The sequence below is a fragment of the Chelmon rostratus genome, chromosome 11, assembly GCF_017976325.1.
Source record: "Chelmon rostratus isolate fCheRos1 chromosome 11, fCheRos1.pri, whole genome shotgun sequence".
Classification (NCBI taxonomy): Eukaryota; Metazoa; Chordata; class Actinopteri; order Chaetodontiformes; family Chaetodontidae; genus Chelmon; species Chelmon rostratus.
In genome coordinates, this window is record NC_055668.1 from 23,934,090 (window position 1) to 23,948,819 (window position 14,730).

General features: G+C 41.1%; 1 protein-coding gene across 1 annotated transcript; it reads right to left on the reverse strand.

The window, feature by feature from the left end:
• Window positions 1-759: 759 nt before the first annotated feature.
• On the reverse strand, window positions 760-11,813 carry ppp1r1c (protein phosphatase 1, regulatory (inhibitor) subunit 1C). Its single transcript, XM_041947842.1, has 5 exons — window positions 11,661-11,813; window positions 9,873-9,930; window positions 8,380-8,417; window positions 7,870-7,924; window positions 760-2,355 (listed from the first exon to the last, which is right to left on the reverse strand). Exons 1-5 carry the CDS (start codon window positions 11,739-11,741, stop codon window positions 2,294-2,296), a joined length of 294 nt encoding a protein of 97 aa, XP_041803776.1. The 5' UTR covers window positions 11,742-11,813; the 3' UTR covers window positions 760-2,293.
• Between the last annotated feature and the right edge of the window lie 2,917 nt (window positions 11,814-14,730).

Below are 14,730 nucleotides of genomic sequence, written 5' to 3' on the forward strand. Positions count from 1 at the left end.
AAGTGCAGTTTTGAGGTTTCTGAGGCAAATACTGTACTTTGTACTCCACTACATTTATGTGGCAGCTATAGTCAAAAGTTAATTTTTGGATAAGGATTTTACAGACACATGATCAGTGTAAAAAAATGTGCTGCTCTTCTACATTTAAGTGCCCAAAAGTGTAGAAAGTGGCTAAAATTGGCTTCACAACAATGAGCTAATAACAAAGTACCGTTTACTGTTTATCAGTAGTAATGACACAAACGCTTACAGGCAAATGATTACTTGTGATACTTGCTCATAATACTTTTTTTGTGAAATTAAAGGCAATTATGAATAATTGTAAAATGATAAATTGTGATATGATTTTTAGAATCAGAACAGATTGAACCAGTTTCCAAAATCAAACATGCGTTCCTCATAGAAGAAACTAGACCCCAAACCCCCTGTGCGTCTGCCCTCAACCTGTGATAGCTGATACAGGTGAATCTCGGTCCTTTTGAATTTAAACACCAGGTATAGTCAGCTGAAAATGTGTGTTCAATACCTGTTTACTACCTCTTGACTGTCAACTAAATACGTCCTCATTGCATCTGGAACAACATCTGTTCTGCGCTGTCTGTGAGAATGACAACACCTGACTTACATCTGCAGCAGCCATGATGAGACCAGCTGTTTAAATCCAGTCCTGCTGTGTCCTAATGGAGCCACCAGGGGGCACCCCAAGAGAACTAATATTAATAATAATGATGATAAATAACAAGAGGCGTTAAACCGGATATTAACACAGCCTGTATTTATATACTCAAAATTATGTATAAATTCAATTCTGCCCTTTTATTGCTGTTATTGATACTGTAAGTCACGAAGATACATACCGCATATACAGATTAACAGAAAAAGATAGAACAAGTTGATCCATCACTGATTCAACAAAGATACATTGCAATAATCTGATTTATCACCCCAGTTTATTTCAAAATGAGAGGAAACCTGTGCTGTCTCGATTGTAAACGGATGTTTCGCTTTGCATGTTGCAAAGCAGAAAACTCTGCTTGATAACAAATGGCAAACTCCATATTATATAACTCAACTTGTTCTTTTGTCTACAAGCTACGAAAACACCAAAAAAAAAAAAAATAATAATAATAATGATGGCCATCATTAAAGGTATTAATTACACATGTCGTCCTGTTAGGCTATATGTCGAAATGTCCGCTTTGAAACGTGTTTGTACAGAGTCTGCGAATCAACCTTGACGAAGAGCTAGTAGCTGGTAGCATCTACTGCATTTGTTTTGCGTTGTATTCCTGTAGGTACAGTATGTTTTCCAGGTGTTGTGTCACCTGCAAATTCCTGATCACACAGTGGACATCTTGAAAACTTGAGGAGGGAAAACAACCCAGAAGATTGTCAAGAAATAACAGGTTTTGTGCTAGTCCTGGATCCGGACTAGCACAAAACCTGCGTTGATTTCTACAGGTGAGCGCCACAGTAACGGTCATGTGATTAGCTAGCCACGATGCAATATTCACTACTTAAATGTTAAGTCCGTTATCTGGTTTAATTTGTTGCAATCAAGATTTTGATTGTAAGTTTTTAATTTGTTTATAAGTAAACTGACCCTTAATGGTGACAAAGAAGTAGCCAGATCTGTGAATGAATTAGCTTTAGCCGTTAGCTAACTAGCGTCCTTGCTAGGAAGCTAACTAGGCTGCACTGTAGTAGCTAGCAGACCAAATATAAAATTGAACTCATCTAGATTCCTTCAGTTTAAATGTTATTTCGGTGCATACGTCTGAAAATCACAACATTTACGATGATTGTTGGTTCATAAGACTAAGAACAAGTTACTCCAAGAGTTTCCTGCTAAAAGTGTGACTGTTTATTTTAGCTGCTGTTCTGGCAGTGAATGATCAGTTTGCTGCTTCTGTTAAACGGAAAATCATACTTCCAACTAACCTATGAGCTAAAACAGGGCAAACAAAGGTAGTTTTAACTTTAGTGAGAGTTAAACTCAGGGGTTAGCGGGGTCACTTTTAGGTGAATGTGCTCAGTGAGGTGAGTCGGCTCTCACAGCCGGCCTGTTTCCAGGTCAGTTCGGTAAGAGTGAACCTGGGCGTGCTGCTTTCACACGTTTCTTTACCTACTCTAATTAAACACTAACTGCTGTCTCTGAATAAGCTGCACAGAGGTCAACTCTCCCACTCATCCATGTCTTGCCATGTAGGTGCTACACTCAAAGATGGACGCCAGACTCTGTCGGTTTGTCCAGAATGTCGAAGGTGAATCGGCCGCCTCTGATCCTGCTGGATCAGTCGTCCTGAGGGTTGGCTTCCTCCTCGTCTTCCTCGGGTACAGGACTTTTCAGCTTCCCTACACACACACACACACACACACACGCACACACGACTCAAATTTAACAATATTGCATAAAATCATTAATATTTTTTAATAAACTGTCATACACCTGAAGGTGGCCTCACTGCTTCAATTAACTACAGAAATAAGAGTAAACAAAAGGACAGCGAGCCAATAGGCTTACATCATAGTGTGCAGATACATATTGAGCCCATTATATCAGATAAAGTGGTAGAAAGTAACTAAGTAAATTTATTCAAGTACTTATACTTAACAGGAATATTTCTATTTTATGATATGCTTCTACTTAGCTGCATTTCAGGGGAAAATATACATTTTACTTTGCTACAGTTATTACAGCTTTAGTTACTTTACAGATTAAAATTTTTCATGCAAAATGTTGTATTATTAGAGATGAAATTACCCAGCAGAATATAACAGCATTAAAATTAGCTCCACTTTAATGTGATGTCCACATCAACAGCACAGAGTCCCGCTAATGAACCCTCCTGTTTCCAGCTGCACGTTGGGCGCAGCATCAACAGGAAATACCTGCTAAATTCTTGAAGAAGAGGCAGGAAACAGGCCAAAAAAAAAAAAAAGCTTCAAACTGTCTATGATAGAAAGCCAGAAATGAATCACTTTTAAATGATTTGGTCCAAAGTGTTGATGGGAATGAAAAACACACACAACGTGTTCATTTGAAGATGAACTATCATGGTGGACGTTCAGCCCCTCAGGGCTACGTGATAAAAACACTGGGACACGTGCTGCATGAACCCACACACTCATTCACAAACACTGAGACGTTTCAGCTGTTAATGCAGTGACAGGGGACACTGATCTCCAAACAGTGGGGTCTCACAGATGTGAGGAAGGCGGCCATGTAAAGCTGTTTATTGCTGCATAAATGGCGCACACAAACAAAACATCACATCCTTTCCAAAACCTTTTTTCTTTAATCTTCTAGTCCTAATGTTTTAATCTCTTAATGGTTGTCTCGGTGCTGTGTTCTGTCCCTGTTGGGTTTACATGTTTTAGGTAACAGACTTCTACATGTTGTCATTATTATATTTTTGAGAAATGTGAACTCCAAATACTGCAAAACGTTTAGTTTTAGCATAAAAATGGAGACTTTAATAGCAAAACTTCAGCTAAAAGATAATAATACTCACACATTCAGTAAAGGTTTCAATATAATACATCTTTATTCACAGCCATTTCTACACAAGTACCAACATCACCTACAGTAATTTAAATTTAGACTGATTCAGCACTAAAATCTCTGCATGTGTGTGTATGCAAGAGAGAGAGAGCAAATCAAAACATCCAGTTTCTATGTGGCACAGCAGCACAGCGCGTTAATGGGATCAGATGAACAGCAGTGAGTTAGAGGGAAAAGGAGGTTACTGAGAGGCAAAGGGATGAAAGTGAGCGAAGGCAGCTATCGGGAGACGGAGTCGGGACTGCACGCTTCCTGTTTGTGGTCACATGACAAATCTGAGAAAGATGGAGAGAGAAGGTGGGGGGTGAAAAGAGAGAGGATGGAGAGTTGAAAGATGGTGCAAAGCCACAAGAGGAGGAGAGACAAGAGGGGGAGGAGAGTTAGTGTTGTTAGTGGTGAAGAGATTTACAGGACATGGCGGTATTATGGAAATGTAAACACAGATGGGATTATTGGTAACAGACGGAGTGTGTGCACTGTTTATGTTTCAGATAAAGTAGCTGCAGGCAGATATCTTTAGCTTTTATGTACATAGTCGTGTTGAATGAACGCCAACACTAAAGCAAACCTTATTCTCCTTTTAGCTGTGTGTTCGGCTCATCTGTGTTTTGGTGCTGGCCAGGTAGTGTACAGCAGTGGTGTAACTGAGTATATTTACTCAAGTAATGGATTTAAGTACAAATGTTAGGTAGATGTGCTTGTGTCTTTTCTTTTCATGCCACTTCCTGTTTGTACTCCACCACATTTCAGACGCAAATATCCTAATTTTTACAGAACTGCTACTTTACCGTAATTATCAGTTTTTGTCACTTGTTGCTTCATAAATTATAAAGTGCTGATAAAATATGATGTTTTCTTATAAATTAAACTTTCCTACAGTAAATACAAGTACAGCTGAAATAACAATTAATCAATTAGTCGATTTTTTTCCTTTAATTGCTTAAATGTTCTTAATGTAAGTGCAATAATGTTGAGGTTGGGACTAAACAAACATTGTGAGGCGTCACTTTGGCCTCATTGTCACCACATTTCTCACTATTTTCAGTGTTTCCAAACCAATCAATCGATCAATTAATGGAGAAAATAATCATCAGATGAATCCAGAATGAGAAGAATCATTAGTTGCAGTCTGATATAAAATAGTTGAAAATTAACTTCAACCAACTGCAACAGTAAAATCCTGCTTTTACATGAATGACTGAGTCATAATAATCCATTGGTATCATATATAATAGTAGCACAGTCACCAGGGACATGTAACTGCACTGAATACTTCTACTTTTAATACTTTAGGTACATTTTCTGCATTATGCTCACATACTTTTACTTAAGTAGACTTTTCAATGCAGGACTTTTACTTGTAACAGAGTACTTTGACAGCGTGGTATTAGTACGTTTCATTCAGTAAAGGATTTGAACACTTGCTCCAGCGTACAGTTGGTTTATCAGGGCTGGTTTGCTGAACACGGTGGCCTGCTGGGCTTGATAAGAGCAGCTCAGGCCTAACAAAGAGCTGAGAGACGAAAAAGCTCCTTAAAGCTGCAGATTTTTAATTTCACCCTGATGTGGAGGCTACAGGCAAATCCTGTCATGTTACATTTGATTGACTGTTAATATAAAAAACTGTCATGAAATTAAAAACTGCTTCCTGTTTGGTAACTAAGTTTGAGGAGATGAAATCAAATTAAATGAAATCAATATGAGTGTGTGTGTTTGGTGTGTGTGAAGCCAACAGTATACTCAAAGAACTGAATGGGAAATGTCTGCACAGTGTTTTTGGGCCCATTCAGTCACCTACCACGACTGAGCTGCTGAGACCGACATTAAAATTCTCTCTGAATCACACTGGCAGACAAACGGTATTATGACATTTGTTCCTTTCTGTCTATTTTTGTCCACGTAATAACTCTCATCTTATTTCTGTACATATTGTCTTTAGTTGTAGCCCGACAGAAACAATCTGAGTATACTGCTGGCCAAAGCGTGCAAGTATTTCTGTCTAAAAACAGTTTACCCCCTGAACTGTTGCTCTCTGCCACTCCTCTCTCCTGATTGGCTAACAGCAGACTCGCCTCATTCCCATTGGCTTCCTCTGGCCCATTGTGATTGGCCCACAGGGAAGCGGTGGCATAGAGCTGTGCCGTGATTGGGCTCAGCTGGCCGTCTGTCTCACATAGCCCCGCCCCCAGAAGGTGCTGCTCCACCCCCACTTGAAGCTCTGAGGAGAGAAGAGCGCCTCTAGTGGAGAGAAGCTTCAACTGCAGACGTGTCGCAATAGAGCGGAAGAAGCCCAAAAGAACGAAACTAAAATTAACTAATAATGAACTGAACCAGAAAACTAGAAAAATTAACAGAACAGTTCAGGAGCTTTTCCTCTTGTACAAACTCTAAATATCCTGTAGCTTTGCTGTAAGACATCAGAAATTTGTCTCATTTGAAGGTATTTTTGCACTATAATCATAAAATTCCGCAAAGCCACAGTGTGAGAGTAAAACCTCACCATATTGATAAATAAAACAGTTTTTTTTTTTATCCTACTGTATGTAGATGCAAGCATTAGCTGCGTGTTATTCATGAGGCTATTAGCTAACTGGCCTACACACACACACACTCAGACGTGATCAATAAAAGAAAAGCTTTTACTGTCTCCACTTCCTGGAATCAACTCAGTGCTGCACTCACTGGTCAGCGCTCTAAACACACACACACACACACACACACACACGTATATGCACCGTGTTTCTCTTCCTGTTTGTCTTCCTGTCTTTTTCTCCAGAAACTTGCTTCTTTCCCTACAGACTCTATTAAATGGACTTCTCTGTCTCGCCCTGCAGAGGATATGAAGGCTGCGCTACGTCAACCTCTCCGAACAGAAACGCTGCAGCAGCGGCCGCTTCTTGTGGCCCTGCAACAGTTTTATAAATTATTCAGTACAGGCGATGATAACAAAATGACAACAAAATCTTTTAGAGATAAAAGCCATCAGACAGGTGCTTGCTGCACAAGCTGACTGAAGCTCTTTTTCCTCAGTTATATAACAAACATCTTTCTTTTTTTTACTACAAATTTGCCAGGCAGACTCAACCACATTCCTGTCACTGACAGTATGCTTTAACTCATTCAAAATCCATACATGGTAGTTTTAAAGGCACAATCTGCAGTGTTTGACCATATAGTTTACGTGAATTAATGATAGAAAATAATAATTTCATGTGTTTCCTAACCAATTATAAACTTTAGTGATTCAAACAAATGTTTAGCAGCATTAAAAAACAACAGCACATCATAGAAGTAGTTATTATAGTAGTATTATCTCGACTAACGAACAAATTAAACTTTTCAAAGCTGTGAGCTTTATAAAACGAAAATCCATTCTCCTCCATTGTTTTTTCCTGAAACTGACACACAGCAAGAACAAGCCCTGCAGCCAGCTCGTTCAATCCATAGCTTAAGAAACCAAACCAGCAGAAGTGACCTCCGCCACCCCCACCTACACCACCCCCCTGCCAGCTGAGCCTACTGATCTGAGAAATATTGAGACTTAAAAACAACAGAAGTGGGAGGTAAAGTCAGAAATAGCTACAGAAAACACAGAGAAGAGAAAAAGAGCAAAACAAACAGAGCGTCTATACAAAAACAAACGTATATACTGCGTTGGTGAGGAGAGGGGGCTGGTGTGTGTACAGCTGCAACAAAACCACCACAGCACGACATTACAGGCCTGAAAGCATGTGAAGTAATTCTGAAAGGAAGCAGGTTCACGTAGCAGTGACCGTGTCTTCAAAAACTATTTTTCACATCTTTAATCTAATTTTAAAACAAACGTGTATTTGACATTTATCTGATTAAGTAACAGAATGCTGCCTGTTGGCCCGGTCGCGCCGTACATTGACTCTGAGGGCTCATTTCTGCAGGATAAACGGAGGCTGTGTTGCTTATAATCCAGGCTGTAGAGAGCTCTGGTGTGAAATACATGCAGAAAACTCTGACGTTTCTATGTGCTGTCATATGCTTTTAGTTTGTATTTAAATGCTTGTAGTGGTGGCTTTGTTGCTTCTGGCTCTAGCATCTCTGCCTCTTCACCAGTTGCTCATGTTAGAGGCTTTTTTCCTGGCAGTTAATTGTAGAAAAGTGTTAAAACAGTAGATTGCAGAGGGAGCCAGATGCACCCGTTAAGTCCTCTCCTCAGGGGGAAATGGGTTTCTTCCGCTTTCCTTGCATAGAGATTCTTTTACGCAATTTCAAACATCGTTCACGTTTTGCACGCTCATTGGAAACCAGGCTGAAAATCGTCCTGTTTTTACCTTTCATGGTGGGCGGGGCGTAGGTGCTCTGCTTCCTCTGAGAGGCATCTGAAGCCTGGACAGAAGAACATATTATAACACTAGAAGACACAAGACGTTGACTCACACATCATTGTTAGACGAGAAAGCTTCAGTAAGTGATGATTTAAAACTTTTCTGAAGGCAAACATAATGTAAAAACAGTTGATGTAAAGTGGAAAAACTGTTGCTTATATGTGAAAATGAAGATCCAGCAGGAGACAGGACAGCCCATGTTGTCTGTCCTGATCTAATTATAGTGAAATAACATCAAATGTCCAGACAAGACGTCATTTATGTGGCAGAGTATCTGTCCCCTGACTGCCTGCTGTGACCTTTAAATGTTGAAAATGTCTCAAGAAATGTGCACAGCATTGATGAACATGCGTGAGGTCACGTGTCCGGATCGAGGGGCTCTAACAGATCCGACCTGCTGGTTGTGTTTGCGCTCTTCTTCCTGCATCTGTGTGTTCGAACAACATTTATACAAACCTGCGACTCTCCGCCGGCGCTGTGTTGATCTCCAACATCTGCAGGAGAGACGAGAGAGCAGCATTGAGCTCTTTCTGCTTTACTGATTTGACTCTAGCTGCTATAAGCTGATGGCATGTAGCTGTTCCCAAATCTGCGTGCTGTGATCACACAGCTTTCACATCAACTCCATATGATCAGAACAGCTCTGCTGCACTGTGTCAATTGGATAGAAGTTTGCAAGGATCTGATGCAAGAATTCAATTAATCAATTAGCAATGACCTTTTTAACACCTGCAGGAGGTCAGTCGCTTTAGTGCAGCTCATTAATATATGGTTCAGCTGCATCTGCAGTTGCTGCAAATATTTCTCAAACAGGAGTGAGTAGTGCATTTGTTGGGGCCTATTTTCAGCGGCGGATTAATCCACATTTGGTGCAGTAGTGAGTATTTGTGTATGAGGGATTGGGTCAAAAGAAACTACAGCGTGTGTGTGTTCATCGTTATGAAGGAATAATCACCCAGTGCAACCGTCAGCTCACTGCTGAGGTTTTGAATCTCAAAGAAATGAAACGAAATCAGGGGATGATTTCTTTGAGGTCATCAGTCGAAAGTAAAAATCAGACATCACCGGATGTCCTGTAAAGAAAATATTAACCTTTGTTGAAGACAAAATGCCAACCGGCAGCAGAATACTGAGCATAATTAACCAAGTCAAGACAAAACAGCTGCGTGTTTTATCACGATGATGTTTGTTTCAAGGCTAAGAGTCACGTCTTGTTTTCGCAGCTGCAGCTGGTTTCCACTCCGCAGACTGACTGTCAGTGCTACGTTACCAAAAAATAAAGAACGGAAAGCTCGGAAATTTGGCTCAAACATCGACCTCGGCCAGCGAGCGCTTTCTAAAGTGTTAAATAATTAGAGGGGAAATGTTTTCTGAATTGTGAGGACTGATTTCTGTCTTAACACTGGAGATACTGATGTTGTGTTAATGTTTCTGTTCTTCCTGTTTGGTTCCTACAGTCTGGTTCTCTGGTGTCTTTGAGGAGCAGAACAAACGGCTCAGGTGCCCGCGGAGCTTCACGCTGGATCCAGACTCACCGAGCTGAGCTCACAAAATGGAACCAAGCCGATTATTCAATCAGTCAGTTGCTGTGCGGAGGGATTTATGAGAGCTGAGAGCCGACACACACACACACACACACACACACGCACACGCACACACACACACTTTAGGCATCCATCAGTCCAGTCTGAATCACTTACCAAAAGCTGCAGCACAAATCTAATAAAGGCTCCATTATAGCTGCAGTTTTTCAGCTCTCTGCATCCCCCCTCATCCCTCTCTCGCTCTCTCTCTCTCTCTCTCTCTCTCTCTCTCTCTCTCTCTCTCTATCTCTCTCTCTCTCTCTCTCTCACTCTCTCTCCCACTCTCTCTCTCTCTCTGTCTCTCCCTCTCTCTCTCTGTCTCTCTCTCTCTCTCTCTCTCTCTCTCTCTGTCTCTCTCTCTCTCACCTGTGCCAGGTTGTCTGTAGATCTGCAGAGTGGCAGGAGTTGGTCTCCTGCGACGGATCTGAGGTAAACACACAAACACACACACGTGATTTAATTTATTTATAAAGCTCACCTGTTGTCTTCACAGTCTACATGTTAATTGTAGCACCTGATTGGTCAACACCTCTGCTAGTTTTAGTCGTCTCTTTGCAGTCTGTTGGTTTCATTGCTGTTCATTTCTGCCTGTTTTCATTTGTGATGAGACACTCTCGTGTGATAATAATTCACATTAAAACATTTTTACTTGACTACTGTTCCAGTAATCAGCTTTAAAAACAAAACTCATCTCACTGTCAAAATAAAAGTTAATTAAAAATACCAGCTGGAACTAATGGTCCCAATTATCCCACTGTAAACACACACAATTAAACACACTCCTGCGTCTTCGTGTAAACTTAATTGAGATCATGTGATTCGCTGCCTGAACACTTCAGACTTGGGTTTATTTTTCCAAATGCCTCTTAAAAATCTAACTATCCACTGAAAAGCACATTTACTATTGTCCAAACAACTAACACCAGCTGCTCGTTAATTGTTCGTTAGCCGGTGTGAAGCTCAGATTCATCCACACATTCATCTGCTTGGCTCACAGCTCCCCCACGAAGGGAACAACGCTGCAGGAATGTAAACGTTCATCGTCATCCTGCGGCGGGAACTCAGTTTACGAGACGGTATCTCGTAAAGCCATTGCTAAAATTTATCTTTGACTCGTGGAAATGCTGACGGTTTCCAACACAGGGGCTCCCCAAACAGCCACAGAGGTCTAATCTGTCACTGCTCATTACCGGCTTCTTCAGAGCTGAACAACTTCCGGTTTCCATCAACTAAACAGTTCGTAAAGACGTCAGCAAAGCAAAGACCGGCGTCCAACGCTGTCGCCTCACCGAGCGCTGTTTAAACTCCCTGATGCAACATTTAAGCTTGTATGAAAGACCAGCTTCTCTCTCCTTTAACTGGGCACTATTCAGCGCCAGTTATCAGGGTAATTACACCTCCTTACATTCATTGTGGTGTTCTGTACATTTCAGGACTCAAACCGGCCTTTCTGTCGCTCTGCCTGGCTTGTCCCACTTTTACATAAGAGAGATCAGTTAGTTGTTGGTATGCCATGTTTCCCAGAATGTCTTTTAAACGACCCCATGAGAACAGGCGTGAACTTGCTGCAATTAGCTGCAGATCGTCCGTGACGGTGGTGAATTTATTCGGTCACATCTGCATCATCAGCTCAGTAAACAAGGAAAAGTACATGAATGAATGAATGCATTTGTGATTCGGTATTTTTTATGTTGTTTCTAAGAAATTTGGAGCAATGAACTTACAGTTAATATTTCAAGAATGCGGAATAAATCATCGTTGGATGTGTTTTTCAGTGTTTTCGGGTATTTTAGGGTGGGCTTTTCCTTTAATTCTCCACGCCATCTGCTCGCAGACGCACAAACATCACCCCTTTAAACTCTTGGCCAGCAGACATGAAAAGAAACCAGCTGGCAAAGCACGCTTAAAAGTGTCACGTGCACGGCCGCTCAAATATGACAAACCCATTGAATACACATGCAGTCACCCAGATAGGCAGGCAGCGGTTTTCATTACATGGACTTGTGCTCCCACACACAGAAAATTCCAGACAAGGCTCGGCAGATCACAGATAGAAGCCCCATTCAGCGCTCACGGGCAGGAACCCACGCTGTGCACCCCACTCTGTAGCTCACACACACACACACACACACACACATGCTCGGATACACTCACATGTTCGGCGGCCTGTGGGTCCAGCTGTCCCTGCAGCGGAGGTACAGCAAACTGGATCTTCTTCGGACTGCTGGGCTCCATTATTACTGACTGAGAGATAGAAAGAAAGACGGACAGAAAGAGAGAGAGAGAGTGTGTGTGTGTGTGTGTGTGTGTGTGTGTGTCAAGGAGGAGGGAGTAGAGAGGGAGGGAGTGGTCTCCTCTTGGCCGATGGGGTCCATTATCACTAATTGACAGACTCAGAGAAAGAATAGTAGCCTAGTCATCGCAGCACTTTCCAAAACTGTGCGTCACAAACAAACATCACTGCGCTGTGATGCAGAATGAAGTGGTGGAATAATGTCAGACATGTTTTTAAATCTCATGATGGCACATACAGCTGTGTTCAGTGTGAGTCTTCATGACTTCAGCTGCTTAGATTTGCAGCGCTCGCTCGCCTGCTAGCAGCCACATTTAGCTCAGGGTCGATGTTACACCAGAAATAATAGTCAGGGCTTTGGATAAAGTGCATAACTATCTTCATCATGGTTTGCATGTTGTAATGATGACAGAATAAACCGTGTGAGAGACACAAGAGTCTACAGCCATGCTAGCAGCTCTTTGAGAGGCTGTGCTGTTAAATGCTAGCACTAGCATGCTTGCTGCTTACAGTGACAATGCTAACATGCTGATGTTCAGATGTTCACATCTCAGTCTGGTGTGTTAGCATGCTACCATTTGCTGATTAGCAGTAAACACAAAGCACAACTGTGGCTGATGTCATCCGTTTTGCTAACGCTAATTAGTTATTAATTGCTAGTTTGGTCGTAAACTAAAATATTGGACAAATTGATGTTTTTGATAAAGCTGAAGATGGAGCGAGAGGACAGGCAAAGGGTCGAAGTTAAATTTAACTCATGCACCGACTTTCATGACAATGCATCCAACAGTTATTGAGACAAGGAAACATAAGTTGGCGTTTTTACAGTGTGGTGGCTTTTAGCGTCTTTTCTATCTCGTACCATTTTAAGGACCAGTCCGGGTGTTAGTATCATAGGAACAGTGATGATCCCACCAACACACCCAAAACCCCGTCAGGAAAAATGTGAGCAGGCATCAAAATCCCCAACATTAAAATTATGTCTCTTATTTATTTCTGCAGTTTTTATTGGCTCAAAAGCAGCTCAGTACTTTTAATAAGTCTGTAATATACTGACACCAGCCTATAAAAACCCAGCACATGTGCATTTTTTTTTTAACTCCCCTGAGGTTGATAAACTGCTAAATTTCCCAGAACAAGTCAGAGGATATGATGTCAGTGTTCACAACAGCAGTGACAACCCTGAGCTTATGTACATTTAACATTATTTACATTGCTTACCGTAAAGGCCTCAGATTTAGGAGAAGAAGAGAAAATACACTGACGTGGAACTCCATGTGCTCGGATCAATAAACTGGAAGGTTAAAAACTTATTTGGAAAAGCATTCAGCAAGGTGATGAAACCTCACATTATATTTCTCCAGGAAACATAATTAACATCAGTAAAACAACTCAGTAAAATCACAGATTAATAATCGGCATCAGAGGAATTGTGTAAAACTTTAACATGAGTCCAGTCTGTCCTATCTGATAGTTAGTTTGAGATATAAGTCAATGAAAACATGCTGTGATTTGTTTTTCAGTTCATTATTTGCAGCATTCAGGACTTTATATTGTTGTTCTCATTAGTCTGTGCTTTGAGTTAGCTTGAATGATAATTAAATTCTGTATTGGATAAACTAAAAAAAGTTTTTATACAATACTGTAATGTCCTGCTTTTGAATTCCAGATGCATCTTCAGCCACAGCAGCTTTGCACTCAGTTCAGTGTGAACAGATCTGCACATCAGGATTGTTTTACTTGCACTTTAAAACCATCTTTGCGGGGCTCCCAATTCACCACAGTGAACTTTTCATTGTTAAAGTTTCAGAGGACGTGTATCCACATATTTGGACTGATTTGAAATCTCTTTCTCGAGTCAACAGAAACATTTTAATGAGATAAAATCACATCATACTACCTCAGTCTCTGCGTGTTGAGATACAGTTTCACAACTCTCCACACATGTTTGCAGACAATATGGCCACAATAACACCCCCCCAGACTTTATCCAGTATCAGATGACAAAGCTCACATGAGCACCTACAAAGAGTTTTTTAAAAATAGTCCCATCTGAACTGCACATCAATACCAGAATATCACTGCGGTTAAAAATAAAGCAGACCTGCTCTGAACTGATGGGTTTCCAATTTCAAACTTTATATCTCTGCAAGTTCACAGGAAGTAAAAAAAGGGTTTGATGAATGAAAATATTGTTTGTTTTATCAGCATGTGTTGTTTCAGAGGCGTGCATTATGTTTTAATTATTAAGGCTGAAACAGAGACTAAAGAAAGAGAAGTTCACCTCTTAATATTCCTCTTTGCCTCTTTGTGTGTCTGCAATTTGCATTTTCTACCCCCAACTCAGAAATCTGCATCTTCTGCCACCAGTGACATCAGTGTGTGTGTGTGTGTGTGTGTGTGTGTGTGTGTGTGTGTGTGTGTGTGTGTGTGTGTGTGTGTGTGTTGGCAGTCGTAGTGGAAACACTGTCTCAGTGGAGACATCTGGAGAGACTTAGGGGCTACTGTAGGTGGAACAAACCACTCACACACACACACACATACAAAGAGCCTGTTGTTGTTTTTCATGTAGTTGGAAACTGTCCATCGCTGCTCAGTGAAGGTGAGACAGAAAATACTGTTGACTGTCGGCAACAAACACCTGCATTTTCCACTCAAACCAGTGGCCGCAGTGATCGACTTCCTCTGTTCAGGACATGACGTGACTCTCTGGGTACAGATGTTAAAGCTGTGTTGTTTATGTGATATTATTCAATTAGACTGAAGCCTTACTGCCAAATGAGAGCAAACGCTCTGATAACTGAACATCTGGGAAAGAGATCTTAGTTCACACATAGAAGAGGAGAAATGGAAAATCATAGAGTCTGAGTTACACACAGGTATTATTACTAAACTAAAAAATGGGCCTCGTGATAATCACTGTTGGAGATG

Excerpts from the sequence above, each read along its gene's own strand:
- ppp1r1c (XM_041947842.1), bottom strand. The coding sequence starts at position 11,741 with ATGGAGCCCAGCAGTCCGAAGAAGATCCAGTTTGCTGTACCTCCGCTG. Across the intron at positions 8,418-9,872 it reads CTACAGACAACCTGGCACAG|ATGTTGGAGATCAACACAGC; the intron begins GTGAGAGAGAGA and ends TCTCTCCTGCAG. Across the intron at positions 2,356-7,869 it reads CGCCCCGCCCACCATGAAAG|GGAAGCTGAAAAGTCCTGTA; the intron begins GTAAAAACAGGA and ends GTGTGTGTGTAG.